Source organism: Enhydra lutris, unplaced genomic scaffold (assembly GCF_002288905.1).
Source record: "Enhydra lutris kenyoni isolate GAN:26980312 unplaced genomic scaffold, ASM228890v2 scaffoldscaffold16, whole genome shotgun sequence".
In the NCBI taxonomy this organism is placed as follows: Eukaryota; Metazoa; Chordata; class Mammalia; order Carnivora; family Mustelidae; genus Enhydra; species Enhydra lutris.
Window position 1 is genome coordinate 13028920 of NW_019154100.1, and position 18464 is coordinate 13047383.

General features: G+C 34.4%; 1 protein-coding gene across 1 annotated transcript in view; it reads right to left on the reverse strand.

Moving 5' to 3' along the window:
- Positions 1-672: 672 nt before the first annotated feature.
- The window catches only part of LOC111147355 (thrombospondin type 1 domain containing 7A), a 442849-nt gene continuing 425057 nt past the window's right edge, over positions 673-18464 (reverse strand). The window contains exons 23-28 of the mRNA XM_022503356.1: positions 15401-15574; positions 8339-8434; positions 5451-5533; positions 4891-5101; positions 2346-2433; positions 673-1655 (exon numbers count right to left, since the gene is read on the reverse strand). Coding sequence (XP_022359064.1) covers positions 1571-1655; positions 2346-2433; positions 4891-5101; positions 5451-5533; positions 8339-8434; positions 15401-15574 — 737 coding nt within the window. The 3' untranslated portion in view covers positions 673-1570. The remainder of the gene's footprint in view (positions 1656-2345; positions 2434-4890; positions 5102-5450; positions 5534-8338; positions 8435-15400; positions 15575-18464) is intronic.

The window sequence follows — 18464 nt, forward strand, 5'->3', positions numbered from 1 at the left end:
TTCTTCTTTGTATCGTGTATCGTCTACACTTGCCTCCTCACGATGATGGAACTGAGCAGGTACAACACAGACCTGGCGGAAAATACCTACTATCTGGCCCTTCACGGAAAAAGTTCGCCACCCTTGGTCTAGATAGTTAATGAAGCACCACACACACTATTTATTCTTTTTTGGACATTTAAAGTTTTAAAATCCTACAAAGACTGCTTCAAATTTTACCAGTGAGAAAGACCAAATGATGGATACATTTGATGCAAAACTAGGAAAAACAAATCCGGGAAAAAGAAAAATCACAGGATTTTGAGTTGTTTTAGTTAAAAAAATGATCAGGACGTTATTTTCTCCATCTGCTCAAAATTAAAAAGACAACTGGCTCCTTTTTTTCTTTTCTTTTCTTTTTTTAACAAAGGTAACAAATATAAAAATCTAGTCGTAAACTGCCTTCAAAGTACAATTAAAAACCAACTAGAGAGATCCATCTTTTGAAGGGTTAATGAGTTCGGGATTAGGACATTGAAATTATGGCCACGTTGTCGATTTCATAATGGCTGCAGCAATAAGGAAGAGCGTAGACAGCAGGTGTAATAGCTAATTCCATCCAGTAGCCATTCAAACTGAACTTTAGTCTCTTCTGGATGTAAGAACTTGCAAATGGCTCCATGATACTCTTAGCACAGGTGTCTTCATCCCATATGAAAAGAGGCAGTTTCTATGGCAATCCTGGTTAAGTGCCTATCATGCTGCACTAATATAGTGCAAAAATATGCCTTCCATATAGCAAAAGAGATGCAGTCAACCAGTTTGAAAATTAGGGAAAGTAGAAATGTATTAACACAAGCAAATTAGTTTTCCAGACAATAACCACTATAAAATACTGAACTTGAGGACTTTTTTTTTTTTTTCTCTAAGATACTAGTACATGTCCAGCATTCGTACTTTGGAGAAAGACAAGAATTAAATCTTATAAAAGAGTCTTTGCCTCTGAAATGCAGGTTAATGAAAGCTACCATCAACCACCAAGATGCTGAACTTACTCAATGGATTCTCTGCTCAGCTTAGAGCTTATCTCTTATTCACCATTAAAACTGCTTATTAACAAGTACACAGTCTGACATAGTAATGTGTATCATTCAATTGAGTATACATGTTGTTATGTTGACTATAATATTGTAGAGATCTTGGTATAAACTCTTCCTGCTAAAATGTTACTATGGGTTAACACTGCCGACAGAGGCTTGCATCAGGTGTTCTAACTGACCAATTCCACAACCGTATTTTAAAGATGAAAGTGAATGGTCAGTTGGTAGATTTCTGAAAAGATCACACAAAAATCTCTCAGAATGCAGCCTGTAGCCAACTAAATCTCCTAGAATTCTCATCGCTGATTTTTTATTTTTACATAAGTGGTACTATCTTGGTATCTCCATTGGCACTGATTTTCACTCTTTGATGTTCTTTTAAAAAGTTACAATGCATTCGAATTCACATAGTATGAAGAGCTTTGTGGCTGTTGGATGTCTACTGCAAAGTCAGAAAGCTGAAACTGGTTGTTGCCTGGGGAAGTTCTATTTTACATATCTGCATCTCCATCGTAGGCTAAGGTTAAAGGTTTCAGTCGGTTGTTTTGCCTTCTTTGGGGTTTCTTTGGCTTTTTGCTGTAGATAATAATAAAAATAATTGGAGAAGGAAAATCAATCTCTAATCGTAAATTTTACTGTCTTAAATGAAAAATTCAAGCTATATTGATAAAGTTGCCTAACTGCCTAATGACCTAAATTCAACCTTAAAGTTTGATTTTCTGGTATCTTTGAATTTCTTACTTAATGCTCTGAATAAACCTGAAATAGAACCCATCAAATATTTTATTATCCTACAAAAGAATTATCAAAGGAAATTTCTCACTAACAATGGAAATAATACTATAGTATAATCAATATTTGACCAGAAATCTTTATAAATAATACATAATTTATAATATATGTTTAAAAAGATAGATGAGTAAAATTAGGTATCACCATAATATCTTTCTCCAGTAGTAATTCAGTATCAAACTCCATAGTTCACGATAAGCATACAAAGCAATATTATCTTGTATAACCAAGGACAACATACTTGAGATGACCTGGAGCAGCTCTGGCTCATCTTCAGATAGTAAATGGCTCAGATTTGGTAGTTTTTAGAATATCTATGACTACAGCTATTTTTATTTCTAATTTCAGATAAGCATATTAAATAAGTGTGGAATACTTGAGACAAATTACTGTTTCTGTATTATAGTCAACTGACAGTGTTTTTGCTGAAATAGATATGTATCCCCTTAGATTTTGAAATATTTAATCACTCACCAAGCTAGATAAATCATGGAGACAATAAAGATGAGTAACACAAATGCCCCAGCTGCTACACCGTAAACCCAGGTCTTTAGTCTCCCATCTAAGAAGAATGGATATTAGTTATTAATTTACATTAGTCTGGTGTGTGTGTGTGTGTGTGTGTGTATATGACAGTCTTTAACTATGACCAATGACCAGTCACCTACGGCCAAATCCTTTCAAAACAAAATGAGTTACTGCTTAGGCACAGTTAATGATTAATGCAAAGCTGCCATTATGAGTTAGATGCTGCTTCATTAAAGGTAAATTATCAATGAGAATTAATGGGAAAGAAATAATATTTTCAATTTGCATTCAGATTTCAAGTTCATATGCCTAAATTTTTGTAGCTTCTTATCTAAATTTTACTTAAAATTCAGTGTATGTGTAATGCTAACTAAGCATTTTCTTATTTTTATTCCGAGAATGGCAATTATAAGAAGAAAAGTAATGCAACTTCAATAAAGTCCTACAGCTTAGCGTTAATGCAGACAGGTTTGTGAACATAAATTTTGTCATTTTAACCTTTTTTTCTGAGATGAATTGAAAGTGAATATATTTAACTTTTGGGGGGAATTAATCTTTTATCTAATTTATACTTAACACTGTACTTTATAGTTCAGTCAACAATATCCTTTGTAAAAATAGCCAAATTTGATAATAACTTTTTAACTCCAAGTAACAGTTTTCTAACCTTTTATTATATGGAATTAGGCAGGGTAAGAACTTTTCTAATTTGATTTTCTAGTCTCATTTTCTTTGAGGTTCTTAGTTTTGTGTTCAGAATAAACTTCAATTAGATGATAGTATTAATGACTTTGCCTAACTTGATCATTACATCAACATGTATTTTCTGTTGCATAGATACATTATATTACTGCTAAAATTAATGCTAAATTTATAGATTACTGCTAAAATTATAGACTAGGCAAATTGACTCCATAGACACTATTCAATATTTGGAAGGCATCGAAAACAAATCAGTACTGTGGAAGTTTTTCTGCTTAGAGCTCGATCAACTTAGGGGTCCATTTAATATTCTAAATATAATTCTTTTCAATTCTGAGGATTTTAAAAATTAGAGACTGGGTTTAAAATCAACCCAATTCTTGGGTTCATCTGCCTTGAGAGTTGTTTTTCAACAAATATTCTTGGAGTTTTAAAAAAACCAAGAACAAAGTCTAAATGTACTTTTTAAGAACATAAATCTCTTTAATATATTAAAATATTCATTTTAGGGAGGGTATATACTTAAAATGACAATATTCTCTTTTTAAACTTTTTTTTTTCTTTGATGTGAGAAGGTCTGCTTGGATTCTTAGTTGAAGTCAAGATTGCTAATAGCCATTTGCAGCTCCACTATCTTGAACACTGAGAGAAGAGCTTGCCAGGTTTGCACAAACAAGTCAACTTTGCAAAATATATTTTCAGCTAACAGCCATATGAAGGCAAGAACAATGTGGTTAAATCACAGTGTTTTGGTTAAATCATCCAAATACTGAAAATACTTAAAATCCTTTTAGTGATTCTCTAATAAGGGAAATTGTTTTGACTTAATTCATTAGAAATAGAGATGTGCTGTGCAGATTCCCTCCTTTCTCATATTTCTAACAACAGTAAAGTAGACTATGCCTGGCTTTGCCTGGGTATTTCCTTTGGCCATTAACTAGTAATCCCTCTTGGTGTGGGGGAAAAAACACCATGATCTGCACTACCTTACAGCCCTTGCAGCACAATTTTAAGCACCAGCTTTAGTTCCAGGACTAAGCATACAGTTCATTCCACCTGGGGAGACCGTGTGTGCAGGGTAGGGCCAGCACTGTATTAAGCCTTCAAGCTTTTGCCTGTGTTGGCTTCAAGTCCATTACTAGACACATTAAGGGTGTCTGTTTAATATGACAAGGATCTGGTAAGTCTCCAAACTTAAATCATCCCATTTAGACAGGAAGGCTCCATCCTTGCCCTGCTGTATCTGGTGCTAGTACAGATTCTGATTATTTGAGTTTACCAAATCTAGGGGCTGATAGAAAATGGGCTGGCTACCAAGGACTGCCCCTCCCCCGGTCCTGTCCTGGCATAGCACTGCATTACTGATATTCCTATTTTTAGGTTCAGATTATTACCAGTCTGTGGTCAAATGAAAAATTCTTGAATGCCTTTAGAGTTTTACTTGCTTCAGTTCTGAATGACAATATACTTTATTCCTAATTAATATTTCATTGTTAGATTTCTTTGTTCAGTGTGAATATAATTATACTTATAAATTTATGTCTGAGATCAAAATAACTAATATCCTAAATTTTTTTCCAGAAGAAAGTAATTTCATTTCTCTGAACTTTGAGCATGAGTGCCTTTTTCCTAATAACAAAAACATTATGCTGTATGGCAATATCAGAATAAATGAGTATAGATGAAATGATAACTCCTGAGAAAATGCTTGCTTATTTTTTTTAACCCTTTGACAGTGGTTCAATGTATAACTAAAGGATTCTACATTAACACTGTCTAGTCACTTCACCTGGCCCAAATGGCTGTAGAAACCAGGTCCTTCCCCGTCCTGTGGGGTTACTGGAGGATTGGGTGGGATGTACTGCCCGGCTGGTTTTCACATCTCCTCTTTTGTCCTCCACAGTGGGTATCACCACCATAGGGATAAGTGTGCACTGCTCAAGTGTACCATTAGAAGACATGACTTCAGTGTACCCTTCTTCACAACTGCATGTCCTCATCTGCAGAAGAACAAGAGGATTTCTACTGTACATAGAAAGGGATCTTTGAGAGCATAATAGATCCAACTTGAAGAGAAGGCTTTAAGGAAGTGCTGTTTGGGGAATTTACTATATGTAATTTCTGTCTCAACTGCATAAAAACACACTTTTTATACTGTATACAAATTATTTTAACAGTAGAAACAGTAAAAACATTCAGAATATTCATAGTGATAAAAGGAGAGATCTAGAAATAAGGCTTTAGGCCCCAAGACATGCTTTTTCTGGGGGTGGGCGAATGGACTTTTAAGAGGTGGTGAGATGACAAATAATGAAGTTGGCTTGTCCTTCCTAATGAAGTCACACCTACCTCACTACAGTATGAGTGGGGTTGACTACACGGTGGGTTACAAGACCTGTCAGCATCAGGCTGGCGCACCACCAAACAGCCCCCTGCAGAACAGAAAATCATACATTGACAAGTAGCATCTCTTGCAATGAGAGAAACACACTGTTGTATAGACTTGTCTTTGAATCCTGAGCCACTTTGGGAACCCCTGTGGATTCTTCTGAGGGTGACTAACTGTGGACTATTTGGTTAGCCTGGACTACTTCATACAGGAACTTGAGGCCCTTCTTATTCAGAGGAGATAGCACAGTGCCCGGCACTCAGCAGGAGCTCCACAAGCACTTGTTTAGTTGCTACTTTGAACACGCTAATTACACACCAGCTATTTCTGTCCTCGTCCCCAGTTCCCCCTATTGGTCCAGTCCAACATTAAAAAGCAGACTGAATTTTTCTTTAAAGTTAAATTTCTTTCTTGGCTAGTCAGAGAAACCATTTTCATGTCCCTTGAGTCACATAATTTATGTGACTATCATATAAATGTCTTTTTTTTAATAATGCATAGTTCTTAGACAACAATCACAATTCCTACCAGTTCAGGATTTTTGTGGGTATAGGAAAGAAAACATTTGTAGCTACTAAGTGATGTATTCCCTTCTTGTTTAACTTGATATTGCAGCTCTCTGGTTTTTCTTCCTTCTCTTTCTTCTTTTTAAGTGTAATACCAAGTGTGCCTAAGTTGTTACAAGTGAAGTTTCAAGATAAGAATTGGTGTCCTAGAGAAACAATACTGGTGATATGGAGGGAACTTGAGTTTCAAACCATATTTGCTCAGTTGAATAGAATTTTAAGAAAGCAAAGTTTTTCCTTTACTTATTGAATTGATGATCCTTTGGAATTTAATCAGAGATACCTACTGTTAATTCTTTGCTTTATCTCTCAATAATATAACCTGTTCATCAAAAAATTGTGATGGGAAAGCAGTCACTGAAACGCAATTGCAGTTAAAAGGCCATTATTAAGGTTATTATTGTGAAACACACAAAGAAAAAGGAAAACAACATCTTGATTTCTAATAAGGACGACTTCATAAAATTAAAGCAATCGATCAAGATAGGTAATATACTTTACATGCTTGTCTATTTCTCATAAAGAATCCCATATCTCCTAAAAGATGGAAGAAGAATGCATATAGAGTTTATCACATATCATTTACACACTGGCCTTTTTGGTTTCAGAGTATCAGAAAGAAAGAAATACACTGGGTACTTCAATGGATTAAAAAGAAGGTGAACACATGATGTCTACAGGTAAGCCTTTTAAAACTGGACTTACCTTTCCATTGCATTGAGGAGTATCCCCAAATTTAATGGAAAAAGAACTTTTAACATGTAGAATAAACAGCAGACAAATATCACTTGCACCCATATTTGGGGAGGAAAAATAAAAACCATGAAAAGTAAGAGGACCCTCTGGGAAAACTCCAGTGTTCACTCTGAATAACTTCAAGAAGAATGTAGACCTTCATTTTCAACACTTGAGTTGAATGGACCATCTCTATAAGTGCCTTCAAATTCAGAAAACCTATGCTTCCCTTCCTAGGGTGCTTTCTCCCCTTAGGCCTCTTACAGTGGTGTGGCTGGAAGAGATCCCCCCCTCCGCCAGTAAATAATATTGTGAGAGAGCCAAGTTTCCTGGTAGGTGTCTCTTCTTTGTTTTATATGTGTCCACTGGGAATTGCTGTTATCAATGGTTTCTTGATATAGATTTCTCATGTATACAATCTTACCTTCACAAGAATATAATTTGATATCCTGTTCCAGCTTTCATAGGAAATAAGTAAATTAGGTTTAAATAAATCCAGGTAATTTAAAATCTAATATAAAAATTGATGCTTTCCAAAAAGCATATTGATCTCTGTTCCTGTTATCTTACTGTATATATTACAGCTAAATTTATAAATGGACATTACTAACAGGCACCCAAATGCACATTACTTTTTAATCTCTGCCAGAGGGCCAAAACAATGGCAGTAAGTCAGTAGGCCCCCCTGCTCTCAAAACTTTTGCTACTGGTACACTATGAAGATTCCTATAGATTAGATCTACAAAAATGTTAAAGGAGAGACATTAGATCTTTGGGTCATGTGCTTAAGGTTGAGGTTCTTGTTCTGACCTTGGTTTCTTCCTAGGAAATTTACAAGGTACATATCTGGAGCCAAGTTTCTCTCCATTTCAAAGGGTCCTTAATAACTCTGGCATTTACTGAGTTTAGGTAAGGAAACTTACAGTAATCACAGATTAGAGAAGCTCTTTGGTATATTTGGGTCAATTTCAGAAAAATTTTTCATTTGGATTTCTTGACTATATAATTTTTGAGTGGGGATAGAGTAGGTTAACTACCCAGATACTCTGGGCTTGAGATCTGCTAATACTCTTACCTATTAATTAATTAAAAAAAAAAAAACCCTGAATTATAGATTTCTGAATTCAAGCAAGATAATTCAAGATATTTAGCTTTGTATAATTACATTCCCTTGATAATATTTTTGGTCTTCATCTATATTGTTTTTGAGGTACCGAAAGATATATAGTCAACAAAATACTGATTTTTTTTTTTTTTGAGAACATGGTGAGTTATTCACATAAAATTTTTAGGGAAGGCAATTTGAGATGATAATTTATTGGAATTACAGAGTATATAGCAACATTATCTAAAATGGCTGGATGAGGGAGAATTTAATTGAAATAATAAAAAAAAAACCAATTACTGGTTACATTGGTACAGCCTAGAAACTGAATCCCAACCATGTGCTAAATAGTGAAAGAATATCTTTGTTTCCTTATTTTGTTGAACCAACTGTATGTGTGTTACAGGAAGACTTTCAAAAAACAGAGAAATTGGAAATTTACCTGTTACATTTATACCATCTGACCTTTGACACCAGACTGTTCGGGAAGAACCCTTCCAGGCACTGGCCATCCATTTATACTCATAACACTGTCCATCTGCAGGGACACAATAAACATGAACAGAAGCATTCTGCTGTCTAGAAGGACAATCATGGGGAAAGAATATTAAGAAAATATTTATAAACAATTGTAAAAGTGGTAAGTCCATCTCAAAAATTATTCAAATGTTATTGTCTTGGAATTGCCATATAGATGTTATAAAATTGTTATAAAAATTCCTGATCTATTCCTAAATCTCATTTTTTTGCCAAGGTTTTTATTCTTTTAATGGTAATACAGTATAGTTGATCCTTGAACAACATGGGGATTTGGGACATGTACCCCTATGCGGTCTAAAATCTGTGCATAACTTTTGACTCTCCCAAACCTTAACTACTAACATCCTACTATTGACTAGAAGCCTTATTGATAACACAAAATCTGAGTTAATTGTGTTATATGTTACATACTATATGCTTATAATAACATAAGCTAGAAAAAAATGTTACTAAGAAAACCATAAGGAAGGGAAAATATTTTATACTGTATTATTTTTTAAAAGATTTTATTTGTCAGAGAGAGAGAGTGCACCAGGAAGGGAGGGCATTGCAGAGGGAGAAGCTCCCTGCTGAGCAAGGAGCCCGATGCAGGACTCGATCCCAGAACCCTGGGATCATGACCTGAGCTGAAGGCAGATGTTTAACCTACTGAGCCACCCAGGAGTCCCTGTATTCTATTTATATATAAAAAAAAAACCTCTCATGTAAGTAGATCTGGGCAATTCAAACCTTCAGTTCAAGGGTCAACTGTGTTATTAAAAGTTTTAAGAAGTATCATTACTCTATGTATCATTTTGAATTATACAGATGAAATATTTTTTTAATGTAGCTATAGTACATTTATTTTAACTGCTATATAGAATTCCACTGTACTAGATGCCACCTTTTTTTTTTCTTTTAAGGTATTTCCTCTGAATGGCTTTTTAGGTTGTTTTCAACTTTTGCTGTTAGAGCAATGCCTCCGTGGTCAACCTTGTGCAACTCTCTTCATTCTCCTTTAAGGTAAATGTCTAGAAGACAAATTGCTGGGTATCACTATAGGGATGGCTGAAACTTTACTAAATCTTTATTTTTTCCTCTAAAAAGTGACAATCTACATATCTACCAGCAGCAAGTAAGGATTATCGTTGTTTGAGCCTTCACAAACATTTATAATTGCCAGATTTAAAATTTTTGGTTAGTCTAGTGGGTGTGGAAGCTCCATCATCATTTTAAATTGTAGTTCTTTATAAATGCTATTAAAGAGTAACAAATGTTTGGGGGCATTTAGATGACTTCTTATGAGTGTTGCTTCTTTATATCTTGTGGCCATTTTTTTTATCCTCCTGAAATCTATGCCTTTTCTTATTGAATTGTGGAAATTACTCTAGAACAGCAGTTCTCAAAGTAGGGTCCAGAGAACCTGGGAGACTTAGACATTCTTTCAGACTTTGTGTGTGTGTGTGTATTTCTTTTTTTTCAACTACACATCTATGTGAGTAGAGCTGGGTTTTCTTCGTATACATAAACTAAACAAAGATTACAACCGATTGAGTGTAGAAACAGAGACGAGAATCGGCTGTCTTCCTCTAAGGCAGACATTATATATTTGCAAATATGTAAAATAAGACCATGTTTATCAAAGTTATTGTTTTTATTTTGCAAAGTAGCTATTTTTCAGGAAGTATTATTGTTACATAAAATTGGTTTTTGGTTATTTAAATCTCATTTTTAGTATAAACTTTTGTGTATATATAACTCACAAAAGAAAATTTGGGGTCCTCATACAATTTTAAGAATATAAAATTAGACTAAAAAGTTATAAAACTGTTGTTCTAGATACTAATCCTTGGAAATTAATTGACTTCACAAATACCTTTTCTAAGTCTTTGGCTTCTCTGCTAACCTTGTTTAGGGTCTATTACTATGTAGAAGATTTAATTTTTCATCTTTCCCATTTTTGTGTTTGTCCTGTCATTTAGGAAATTCTTCTCTACCTTGAGTTCATAATGATATGCTCCTATCTTTCCTTCAAGTGTTTGACAGTTATGCTCTTCACCTTTTGGGTTTATAATTTATTTAGTTTATTAATTTATCAGTTTTGTATATGTGTGAGCTTACAGATAATTTTAAAAACATTGTGTAGATAACAAAGTATTTCAACATTTACCCACCATTATCCTACTGACTTTCAGTTCTGTTATGTACCTATATATGAAAATTTGTTCCTGGGATCCTTTGTTTTATTAGTCTAATTGCTTTATTGTTGACTGGTCATTTTTTTTCAATTATTAGTGCTGTAGAATAAATCTTGAATAAAGCCATGAAAGCTCTTTGACCTCCTCTTCCATTTTCTCTTCTTGAAATTCTGGACTTTAATAATTCTGGGATCTTCTTGGTCTTCAACTTCTCCATACAAATTTTAGGATCAATTTCTCAGATTACTTGAAAATCTTTTTAAATTACAGGGAATTTATAGATAAGTTAGTATAAAATTGAAATGTAATGATATTGAGGCCTACCCATGAACATGCCTATTTTACTAATGTTTTCATTGTTTATATGCTTCAATAAGATTTCATCACTACTATTCTTATATCATTTCTATTAAATATATTTCTACTTGTAGTTTTATTTTGATTCAATTTTTTTCTAATTAAATTTTGTAATTGACTCTTACTGGTAAAAGATTTTATTTTTTCAAGTATAGTTGACAAAGTATTCATTTCAGATATATAACTCAGTGTTTCAACAATTACATACATTACAAAACACTCACCATAATAAGTTTAGTTAACATCTGTCACCACACAAAGTTATTACAATTTTACTGACCACATGCCCTGTGATGTTGTTATACTTTTTATCCCTGTGACTTAGTTACACAGTAACTGGAAATTTGTACCTCTTGGTTCCCTTCATCTATTTCATCTAGCCGCAGTCTGGCAACCTAGTTAGTTTGCTGTACTTATGCTTCTGTTTCTGTGTTTGTTTTGTTCGTTCATTTTGTTTTTTAGGTTTCATATCTAAGGGAAATCATGTGGTATTTGTCTTTGTCTGACCTGTTTCACCTAGCATAATGCCCCTAGGTTCCTCCATGTTGTCTCAAATGGCAAGATCACATGCCATTTGTATGTGGCTGAGTAATACTCAGTATGGCTAAGTAATGGAATACTGTATATTCATACACAACATTTTGAGCCATTCATTGATGGACATTTAGCTTGCTTTTATATCTTGGCTATTGCAAATAATAATGTAATAAACATGGGGTGCATATATTTTTTTAAATTAGTGGGTTTTTTTTTCTTTTATTTGGGTAAATACCCAGAAGTAGAATTACTGGGTCATAAAGTAGTTTTAATTTTTTGAGGAACCTCCATACTGGTCACTACAGTGGCTACACCCATTGAGGTTCCTGCCAAGAACACATGAGGGTTCCCATTGTCCACATCCTTGCCAACACTTGTCTTTTTGAAATTAGCCATCCTGACTGGTGTGAGGAAATTCTCACTGTGGTTTTGACTTGCATTCCCCTAATGATTAGTGATGTTGAGCATCTTTTCATTTGTTTTTTGGCCATCCGTTACCTTTCTTGAAAAAATGTCTATACAGGTCCTCTGCCTGTTTTTTTAATTAGATTTTGTGTATACTGAGTTGTGTAAGTTCTTTATATAGTCCAGAGATTAACCCATTACTGGAAAAATCATTTGAAAATATCTTCTCCCATTCAGTAGGTTGCCTTATTGTTGGTTTCCTTCTCTGCATAAGCTTTTAATTTTGGTGTAGTCCCAATACTTTCATTTCTGCTTTTGTTTCTCTGGCCTGAGGAGACCTATCTAAAAAAATGTTGCTAAGGCCAATGTCAAAGAAATTACTGCCTATGTTTTCTTCTCGGAGTTTTATGGTGTCAGGTATTATATATAGGTCCTTAATCGATTTGGGGCTTATGTGTGGTGTAAGAAAGTGGTCCAGTTTTATTCTTTCACATGTAGCTATCCAGTTTTCCCAGTACCATTTATTGAAGAGACTGTCTTTTCCCTGCTGTATCTTCTTGCCTTCCTTGGGGTAGATTAATTGACCATGTAAGTGTGGGTTTGTTTCTGGGCTCTATGTTCTACTGATCTAGGGGCCTATTTTTATGCCAATTCCATACTGTTTTGATTTATAGCTTTGTAGTATAGTTTGACATCTGCAACTGTGCTACTTTCAGCTTTGTTGCTCTTTCTCAAGATTGCTTTGGCTGTTCAGTCTTTTGTGATTCCATATAAATCTTACGATTATTTGTGCTAGTTCTGTAAAAAAAAAAAACACTACTGGTACTTTGGTAGGGGTTATACTTATTCTTCCAATCCATGAGCATGATCTCTCTTTCCATTTATATATGTGGTCTCTAATTTCCCTCATCAATGCCTTATGATTTTCAGTGTACAGTCTTTTAATTCCTCAGTTAAGTTTATTTCTAGGTATTTTATTCTTTTTGGTACAATTGTAAATGGAGTTTCTTTTTCTTCTGTTTTGTTATTCGTCTATAGAAATGCAATGGGTTTCTATATATCAATTTTGTATCCTGCATCTTAACATGATTCATTTTATTCTCATCGTTTTTTGGGGGAGGGTTTTCTGTGTATAATATTACATCATCTGTAATCAGTGACAGTTTTGCTTCTTCCTTACCAACTTGGATGCTTCTCATTTCTTTTTATTATCTGATTGCTGTAGCTAGGATTTCCAGTAGTACACTGACTACAAGTGGCGAGGGAGGATAATATCCTTGTTGTACTTCTGTTCTTAATGATAAACAATACGAGCTTGTCTATGAAGCGTAATAATTTTAGCTGTGGGTTTGTCAAAGATGGCCTTTGCTATGCTGAGAACCACCTGTTGAGTTTTTATCATGAGTGATGTTATATTTTGTCAAATTCCTTTTTAGTATCTATTGAGCTATCATGCTTTTTATTTTTTTGTTTTCTGTTAAAATTTTTAAGGTGAAAATCATATAGTAATCTGGATGATTATTTCTTTGTTTTCAACTATTAAGCTTCCGGTTGTGCTTTGGCTAGAACCTTCTTTACTAGGTTGAAAAGAAGTAGCCACAGTGAGCATCCTTGCTTTGTTACTGATTGCAAGGGAATGTCTCTTATGTTTCCCCTAATATTATGATGTATGCTGTTAGTTTTGGTACATAACATTTATCAGGTAAAATGATTTCCTTCTAGTTCAAGTTGTATTGGGAAATTTTTATTGTAAATTAATTTTGCATTATATGAACACCTTTTCAACGCATATTTAAAAATTGTATGCCTTTTTTCCTGTTGCTGTGAGGACTTACATTAGTTTTTCCTAATATTTAGGCATCTTTGTACTTTCAAAATCATAATTAGGATATTAATGATTTGGTTAGATAATACTCTTTCATGATTTGACATCTATTTTCATTGGTGAATTTATTGACTGATTTTACTGACAGGGCTATGCTCCCATGGAGCTGGAGGAATTTTCCTCATCTTTTTTCCCCACACAACTTTATTTTTTAAGATTTCACATAAAAGGGAGTGGTTTGTTTCTTTAAATTTTGGTAAAACTCAAATATTTGATAAATCTGAGTTTTTAATAGTTACAGACTCCATGGTGTAGATTCTCAATTATTCTTGGTATAAATTTTAACAACATTCTAGATTACCTTGAAGTATTTATATTAGCAAAATTTATTCAAAAATATATTTTCAAACTCCATTCTATTTGTTGTAGTATTGATTTTTTCCCCCCCATTTTGCAGTATTGATTTTGCTCTCCCCCCCACGCCCTTGATTTTTGCCTTGAGGTGGTCTACTTAGTTTTGGTCAACTATTGGTTGTTGATTATCTTGTTTTCTATCTCATGAAATTTATATTTATCTGTATTAGTTATATTCTACTTTTTCTTTAAAAAAAAAATTCTCTTGAGTTTAATGCTTAGCTCATTTTAAACTTTTCTCCTTCCCATTTAGGCATTTAAGGCTTGAAGTTCTCTCCTAAGAACTTTTGTGCTCCCTCCCACAGGCCATTTGGTATGTAATGCCCTAGAAGTGTGGTTTTTAGTTTTTACTGTTGTGTGTGCATGGGGAGATTTCTTTTGTAATTTTCATTAGTGATTTCTAATTTTGTTTGTCCTTTTGGTTTGAGCAAATCTTTCCCTGGGATTTATTTCATTTTTATTACTACATTGTCCTAGGACATAAGGAATGATTTATCTGGTTGGTGAATTTGGGAAGATTCAACTGACAATGGGGATGATTCTACCTACTTCTTAAGTCATCTAGCCCATTTGGTTTTCATTCTAAGCATTGTTCCTTCACATTCTAAGCTCTCTCCTCCAACTTTTCAGTAATATTTTGGCTTCTATTTGCTATTAAATGTCAAACTCCCTAATTGTTTCAAAACATAAGCAGGAAGGAATGGGTTCTTTGTTGACCCTATAAATTCTTAGGTTTTCATTTAGACTGCCTCTGTGTTCCCAAACTATGACATTTCAATGTGCGGTGGTTCTTGGAAATGTCATGAATTGCGTGGCTCTATATGTACATGTACATACACATATAAACCTATAAACATGTATGTTCATGTGTTATGTCAAATTCTTATCAACACTTTATCAATTTCTAAGAATACAGTGAAACCTCTCACTTTGCTGTGGATTTTTCTTTGTTTCCACTGATTAAAATAAAGGATATTATTGTGACAAGGGTTATCCTGGGTGTACAAATAATGTGCTCTCAGTTATTATAGCTCATAAACACACAATTTTTTACATCTCTTATCTAATTTATGAAAGGTGGAAAGATTTTTCTTCCTATAAGTTTTTAAAATTCAGGATCATACTCCTAATTCTCAGTCTTAAGTGAGATCTTAGCAAATTACTTATTGAACAGAAAAGTCCATATCTTGTGCTTTTGTCTATCAATGTAAAAATGAATTAAAAAGATTTCATGATTTGCAGCACTCACCATTACATGATTTTGTTTCTAACATTTGCTCTGGGCACAGATGCTGATTTTCTAGTTCCTGTATAATCACAGCTCTGGAACGGACCTGTATTCCACCAAAGCCTAGGTCTTCACCATTCACACAGGTTAGCTGACACAGGCTCCACGAAGACCAGTCCTTCAGATAACAGTCACCTGCAAAACACAGGTTTGTGGTTTATACCCATACCAATAAACAGTGGCCAAGCATATAGTAATTTTACTTCTTAACCTCACTGGGAAATGTATGACTAGCATACCAAAAAAACATGATATTTGTAAGATTTAGATAACTATTTAATATTTGTGAATTTGTAAGTGTGTATCGATGTTACTTTTGGAGTGGATGTTACTGGGTATAGACTATGGATTGAAGGAGCTTGTTCCTTGTGATTCACCTCCTCTGAAGAGACAAAAATAGTTGATTTAAAACCTACCACCACTACTCTTGTCATTATTATAAAAGGGTATATCATCTTGTAGGTACTTATAATTTCAAAAGAATTTGAACTCCGAGGCTGAGAAAATTGGCATTTACACTTTTTTCTCCCCTATTGCTTACCGGAGGTGTGGAGGTGAGAAAGCCAATTGAGCAACTGGAGTAGTGGCGATAATGCTTGTAATTTTACCTGATCCACTTCTCCTTTTTTTCAATTATTTACTGAAGAATAATACACATGAAAAAATTTTGGAATTTTCACAACGTGATTACAAAAACCATGCAACCAATACTCATATCAAGCAACGGGGCATTCTCAGAATTTCAGAAACCCTTCTTGGGTTATATATGGGATTACACCATACATATCTTCAACAAATATTTCACTCCTTTTTGTTTGCAAGATCCACATGTATTTATGTAGTTCTAGTTTGATCATTCTTACTGTTGTACTTTGTTCCACCATATGAAGGTATCACGATTTAGATATCCATTCTAGTGGTGGGTAGGGGGAGAGTTGTAAACTTTTTCTATTAGGAATACCGCTGTTGTGAACATTTTAGTATGAGTCTTTGAACTGTTATGTGCATTTCTATTGGGTTCATACCTAGGAGTGGAATTGCTGGACCCTGGTGTATCATGCGTTCAACCTCTTCAACCATTTTGAGAATAGGGAAGAGTTAATGAAATATCTTTCCCATATACCCATCCATTCTTCAGGACTGACTGGTGATACTGTTCAGAGGATACAGTATTATGATAGACACAAATCCATAGGGATTCTTATCATGTTAATTATTCTAGCCATACCACATGCATAATTCATATTGCGTTACATTATGCTGCAGATGTCTAATATTAGCACAAAGTTGCCTGGAGATCTGATTAATGAAAACATGTCTTGTGTTATAATTAAGAAATCTTGGTCAGGCATGAATTATTGACTAATAGATGTATAATAGTAAAGTGGAGTGATTTTTGTAGATCTTTATAATAGTATATCATTAATATTCAATGTCCTCCTGAAGTGCAGAAAATTCTAGTAAATTTTACAAGTGTTACAAGCATGTTTAAATACTTTTGGGTCCCCCAGTTTTTAATTATGCAGGAGAAACTATTAAAATTTTAAACAGTCCTCTCAAGATAAAGGTAATATAACTCTACCTCAGTGATTGCAAACTACATGGAAATAAAGCCTACTAGTAAAAAAGGTAGGTTTTATCTCTCTGCTTATAGCACTTGAAATAGTGTATTTTACAATAGAATTCAGTACATCTTTTAGTATTGACTGTGAATTATATATTCCTCACCCCCCAAAGAATCCAGTTCAGGCTTCAGAGATTTAATAACAACAAATGAGAATGAGATATTAGCTTGTACTAAACATACTTTCATATTGTGACTGTGACCATACAAAGCATAATAATAAACTACACTATGCCTGCAAAAGACAGGGCAAGTGTATGAAATGCACATCCCTACTTTAGTATTTTGCTCTTTAAAGCTTGGTAACTCCTGTATTGCCAATTTTCAAAACCCATTATTGGAGAAAACCAGCCAAGAGAGGTACTGAGATGCATAGATCGTAATTTACCAAAAAAGAGCAGCCTCATCCTGGATTTATAATTAATTTAATTAGAATGGTGTGTTTGCCCTATTGGATATTATGGGATCTTCCTTTCCTCTGGGTCACTTAGGACAAAGTTCAGTCTCATGTTTACTTATGTTAGTATTAGATTTGCAACTCTCTCTTCCATTAGAAGGTAAACTCAATGTGGACAGGGTATATTTGTCTCCCGCTGTATCTCCAATCTTGAGCCGTGGGCAGGGCCCCAATAACACTTGATAATAATCAAATGAATGGGTGATTGGGCTGCAGGAAGTATAATGAAAACAAGTAGGAGAAACTCCACAAGGAAGTAGACACCAATGCCTGGCAAGGAGGCCAGTGTTGTGGGTATCACAATAATCGTATTAATGGCCCTGGAGAATTGGCTTTGGAAGAGATGGGCCTTACCAACTTTTAGCTTTCGTCATCTTTCATGGACTATGTGACCATGCAGCACATCGAAGCCCAAACGTTCAGTCCCTGGCTCTTCTCAGAGCCCTTACCTGCTGCCACAGGCTGAACCTCAGTCTGTTGTGAAGCAAAATGATTTTATTAAATTCAATTGTGTGTGAGATCTGGACTGAGATCGGGCCAGTTTGGGGGGCAGGAAATGGAAGAGGGGAATTGCTGGATCAGGCTGTTATTAGCAAGTGTTGGAATGTCCAAGAAACAATACTTAGCCTATGTCTAGAAAGTAAGATTTTTGAAAAGCTCTTTCTTCTCCTGAAGTAGAGGAACCCATCTGTACACACAAAACCGTTACAGTTGAATATGCACAGTGAGAGGATGCTCTCAAAGTCTAGCACTTAATTCAAAGGATTGGGTTTTTACTATGCTCTGTTTAATTTTATTCAGTTCATCTTGATAAACTATGGAAACTGCCAATATAATCACCTCAAATAATTTACCTGCTGTAGAATATGCAGATTAATGAGAATGAGTGAACAACCTCTATTGTCTGCTTTTTACAGTGTTTAGACACTAAATTCCATTAGAAT